At 48.8% G+C, this 5,196-nt stretch overlaps 1 protein-coding gene across 1 annotated transcript in view; it reads right to left on the reverse strand.

Moving 5' to 3' along the window:
• ABLIM3 (actin binding LIM protein family, member 3) overlaps positions 1 to 1,801 on the reverse strand; it is a 119,359-nt gene extending 117,558 nt beyond the window's left edge. Inside the window, exons 1-2 of the mRNA XM_011985391.1 lie at positions 1,631 to 1,801; positions 1,178 to 1,277 (exon numbers count right to left, since the gene is read on the reverse strand). Coding sequence (XP_011840781.1) covers positions 1,178 to 1,190 — 13 coding nt within the window. The 5' untranslated portion in view covers positions 1,191 to 1,277; positions 1,631 to 1,801. The remainder of the gene's footprint in view (positions 1 to 1,177; positions 1,278 to 1,630) is intronic.
• Positions 1,802 to 5,196: the final 3,395 nt, after the last annotated feature.

The raw sequence follows: 5,196 nt of genomic DNA on the forward strand, positions 1-5,196 counted from the left end.
GCCTCCCAGGTTCAAGCAATTCTCCTGCCTCAGCCTCTTGAGTAGCTGGGATTACAGGTCCATGCCACCACGCGTGGCTAATTTTTGTATTTTTAGTAGAGACAGGGTTTCACCATGTTGGTCAGGCTGGTCTCGAACTCCTGACCTCGTGATCCACCTGCCTCTGCCTCCCAAACTGTTGGGATTACAGGCATCTGACACGGTGCCTAGCCGATTAGAAGGCTTTCTAATTCAACCTCTCTCATCATACAGACGAGCAGTCTGAGATGCAGAGAGGGGACTGATAACAAAGTCATAGACCCAGGAAAGTGACTGTTTGTAGGGGTTCTCTGGTTCAACAGCCCCATGCAATGCTGGAATAACCTAGACAGGCCAAGCTGACAAGAGGGCGGGAGAGTGAGTCTGGAACCGAGACATGCCCTCCCAGGTCACAGCGCTACATTGAAGAGAAATAGACTATGCCTTCTTGAATTTCGGACTGCATTCTCAGTAGCTGAGGCCCTACCTGGCAGCAAAATATCTGGTCCTGGCTCTGCAAGCAGTTGTTGCCTCTGGCATGTTAGAGCCCTTGGCCAAAGGGTTGTTCCTGTCCTCTTGTTCTCAAGGATAACTAACCAGCCTGCAAGTACATAGAGAAACCAGTGCCTGGGCCCACCGGGCTGCAGGCACTCCGGAGCTGGATCTTTCACAATCTCCAGACCCAAAGGTGGCCTGGTGATGATTTGTTTATCAAACTGCGGTTTCCCAGCCCACTGCCTGCCCACACCCACCTACCCTCCCGCCTGCCCACAGGCCAGCTTCCCTGCTCTTCCCACCTCTGGGACAGGCAGTGCCTTCCAGAGGTGTGCAGGGAGGTCTCCTCAGAGCCCCCACAGTCAGACAATGGCCACACACTGCTTCCTAGGCCTTCCCAGGCAGTGCTAGAAGGAGACAAGCAGCCTTCCCAGCAGAGGCGACCGGCGCCGCTGATAAAATATTGGCAAAATTATCACGAAAAACCAGAGTCATGAAGCTATCCCTCTGCCAAGGAGAACGGAAAGCACCAAAAAGGAGCCTGGGGGTCATGTGTCCAGAGATGCCAGGCTTCCTTCCTCTTTCCAGGCAGCCCGAGCGCAGGCTCCCTCACCTCCCGCCCCCACCCCTGTTCCCATGGCAAAGGAGAGGAGGATCCACTTACTGCTCGTGTTCATGGTGATGTCTTTGCACTGGGTCTTTCATTCAATACGGAGGCCCCGGCTGCTTTTTAAATCTTCCGTTCTTCGAACCTCACTCATCACCTGGGGGGTGAAAAGGCAGTCCAGTGCCAGCTCTGTATCCTCAGGTGCTCTCTCTCCTCTGCTGTCCCCTCTCTGTCTGGGCTGTAGCCCCTGGCCTTGAAGGCGCGTGGACTAATAGGCGCAGGTGAGAGCAAGGAGGAAGAGGCGGCAGGACACCGGCGCCCCGGTCCTCCTGCTCCTCAGATCAGAATCCCGGGCAGAAGTGGGGTTGGCAGCGCCTGCTCGCGCGCACCCCGGACTATTCCTGCCCAGCGGCTCCGGAGCCCAAAGGGGGTGTGGACCACAGGGAGGCAGGGCGGGGGCAGCGCGTCCCCGCCCGGCCTCAAGGAGCAGCGACCCGCCCCGGAACCCACCTCTCGGCCAGTGTCGGGAGCCAGAGGCCCCTGCCCCGGCCCCTGCGACTGATTCATGAATCCTGGTCCTCGTCTGGGGTCTCGAATTCCAGGGCTAGCAATGCGAAATAGGAGAGCTCGACATCCATGATGCGGGCTCGCGGGTTGGCAGCGCGGGGGGCGCGGCCGCTCGCTGCTGCCACCTGCTGGACGCACCGGCGCGTGTCCGAGGCCCCGCCCCGCCGGGCTTCTGCCTGGGCCCTGGGGTGTGATGGGGGATGGACGAGACCCTGTGTCCTGGGACCAACGAGGGGGTGCTTGAGCGCTTGTTTTCCCTCCCTCGATCCTGGGGTCTAAGGGCTCGACAATGATAGGAAAAGAAACATCATTAGAAGGGGCTGTGAAGGAAAGCCTGGCTTTGCAGGAAAACAGTTTCCATCCGGCCCTGCTGCTGGCAAGCTTGGTGCAGTCTAGGTTCAAGTCGGTCACTACCGTCGCTGCCTCATCTTTCTCAACTGTGAATATGGCGTCTGCACAAGTGGATGATACGTAAGGGGCTCCTTCAGCCTCCCGGCATTTATATCCCCTCTTCCCTCACTGATTCCCTTTATCCCCTATCACTGATTCATCATTAGAATTGTTTATTACCCTCTCTTCCCCACGAGAATGTTAGCTCCACGAAAGAATGGGTCTGTCCGTAGGGTTCACTACAGGCCCCCAATACCTAGAACAGGGCCTGCCATATAGTAGCTACCAATGAATATTTGTTGACAGATCAACCCAGACATTTTCTGGGTTTAATATTACACAGTCCTAAGAGTAGATTGCCTAGGCGCCCCACCCTGAAACACTTCCCCATCTGAGGAGAACAGCAGGTATGTGGCCTCACAGGTCCACCCTAGTTTTTGTATGGCCAACTAACTCTTCCCCCAAGTTTTTTGTAATTATATCTTATAGGTGTGTATTGTAGAAGTTTATATTCCAAAGTTTTTTGGTCACAATTGATTCAGTGGGGTAGCGCTCTTGACATTCCTGTGACTACTTACTCTGTCACTTTCTGAACCTAATTCATGATCATAGAAGTGTGACTTTTGAGTGCTGAAAAACAAGACTGAGAGGGTACATGATCCTTGTCTATAGTATGGCTCCAATTAGAGCATGTGCAGACTCAAAAGGCTGTGAACACTCACAGCCCCAGCTTAGACAAGGAAACAGGGGGTCAGAGAGGCTGGGCAACGTGGCCTAGGACACACAGCATCTTGTGGCGGAACCGGACCAGATCTTCTAACTTCTAGCTTGATCCTATATGAGAGTGGCTCAGCGCACTAGAGTCTGGGATGTCAGTGTAAGATTAGATAACTGCTCTATTAAAATTGGGGAAAGGTAAATACAATGTTTTTATGCAATGCTTTTAGATAAATACAATGTTTCTACCTCACGCAGGGAGGAAAAAGTGGATATGGCTCATGACCTCAAGAGGTGATCAGGAGTAAAGAATCTTTAGATAAACCTAAGGATCAATGGATTTGAAACACATTTGATAGCTTGTTAAGAATTTTGTCCACATGTTGTCACTCCTAAGTGGGAGTTGAACAACGAGAACACATGAACACAGGGAGGGGAACATCACACACTGGGGCCTGTTGGGGGATGGGGGGGCTAGGGGAGGGATAGCATTAGGAGAAATACCTAATGTAAATGACGAGTTGACGGGTGCAGCAAACCAACATGGCACATGTATACCTACGTAACAAACCTGCAAGTTGTGTACATGTACCCTAGAACTTAAAGTATAATAACAATTTTTAAAAAAAGAATTTTGTCTGATGGGGTGGAGATAAAAATAGTCCTAATGTCCTCACGGTCATTCTCAAAATTTTGTATGGATAATAAACGCCTGAGATACCTCCAAAATGCAGATTCCCAGGCCCTGGACTCCCTTGCTCAGCATTTGAAACAAGCACGCCAGGTAATTCATAGACAGCTCTTTGCTATTGAAAAAGGCACAGGCCTAAAATAGCTTTGAAAACATAAGTGATTAGTAAATATTTAAATTATTCCACTTTATGTGTCCTCTACATTTTCAGATGGTATTCCTTATTCAATTTCCAAGTTGCAGGTAACTTGCTAGGTTCTAACGCTTGGAAAAACATTTTTCTGGGAGAAAGTTCAGATAAATTAGACATGTAAAATTAACTGTTCTATTCCATGAACATATTTAGTTATCACCCAAAGCCTCAATGTTCAGAAAATTTCAAATTATAGGAAATAGTCAAATAAAAGCATGATATTCATTCATTAGTTCATTCACTCAGCAATTATTTATCAAGGGTCTACTTTGTGGTAGGCCCAGTGCTGGCTTCTGGGATACCGTGGAGAACAGGACAGACAAGAGCTCTATGCAGTAATGGATGATGGCAGAAAAAATAAAAAATAAAGAAATATAAAGAACTCCAACCTCATAAGCATAAATCCAGTTCTGGGACAGTGGGGAGACAATTAACTAAGCAAAACATAAATTAGCTAAACCCGATGGTGGCCTGGGGAAGAGCCTAGGTGCCGTTTCCAGCCTTCCTGACTTTTAATCTCAGCTTCATCACTTTCTAGCTGCCTCACTTTGGGGAAGATACTTAGCCTCTATAAGCCTCAAAGTTTTCATCTGTACAAGGGTACAGCCATAGTGCCTACCTTTTGGATTGTCATATGTATTAAAGGCTTTAGTGTAATGCATGACAAATGAAGGCTGGATGCTTACTAATTAGTAGTGTCACCCCTCACCTATACCTGCCCTCAGTGACAATGCTGTCATTTTTTACTTATGAAAATCTGTTGGACTTTTCCACAGAGTGGTGGCCACGAAAATATGCCTGAAAATTTTCAGATGATTAATTGATAAATTAATTGATGAATTAATGAATTAATTATTCATCAATTAATGACATTAATGAATTCTTCTTGTCTGGGGTTCCTTTTGATAATATATCCAGCTAGATGCCGATGATTTCACCTCTTAGAAGAGATCACTGGGTCTTGGGCCACTTTATAAGGCTCAAATAACATCTGCTGGGGGAACAATCTTATTTTCTCTGCATAGTTTATGAGGATAGGAAAAAAGGGGCTAAAATAAGCTATACAAACTCTGCCCTTGAGGATGTCCACAACAATCAGAGGCAGCGGGAAAGACGCAGGAGGAAGCTGGGGGTGGGATTCTCTGTGGACGTGGCTGTGAAAGTCATCAGGGGATCAGGGTTGTTGACTCTGTCCTTGCAGGAGAATGGAGCTGAGAACCACAGAGCAGAGGATCCTTTTGTCTGGAAGTTTGTTTTGAACATTAAGACTCCAGAATGGAGATAAACAGGTCTCACCGGGAAACTGGCAAAGGCTCCGGGTGTTGAAAAACCATGTGGCAAAATCATTGGGAGACAAACCTTTCAACTTCTCTGAGGGGAAAAAGGAAAGGTTTTGGGGCCAGCTTCACCCATGACCATGGCCTGGCACCTCAGGGGCTGTTGCTGGGCTGCCGTTACTGGGCTCTTCTTCACCACCAACAGCTCCCATCTTTCCTGACTCCCTGTCCCTAACTGGGG

This window comes from Mandrillus leucophaeus, unplaced genomic scaffold (assembly GCF_000951045.1).
Source record: "Mandrillus leucophaeus isolate KB7577 unplaced genomic scaffold, Mleu.le_1.0 Scaffold282, whole genome shotgun sequence".
In the NCBI taxonomy this organism is placed as follows: Eukaryota; Metazoa; Chordata; class Mammalia; order Primates; family Cercopithecidae; genus Mandrillus; species Mandrillus leucophaeus.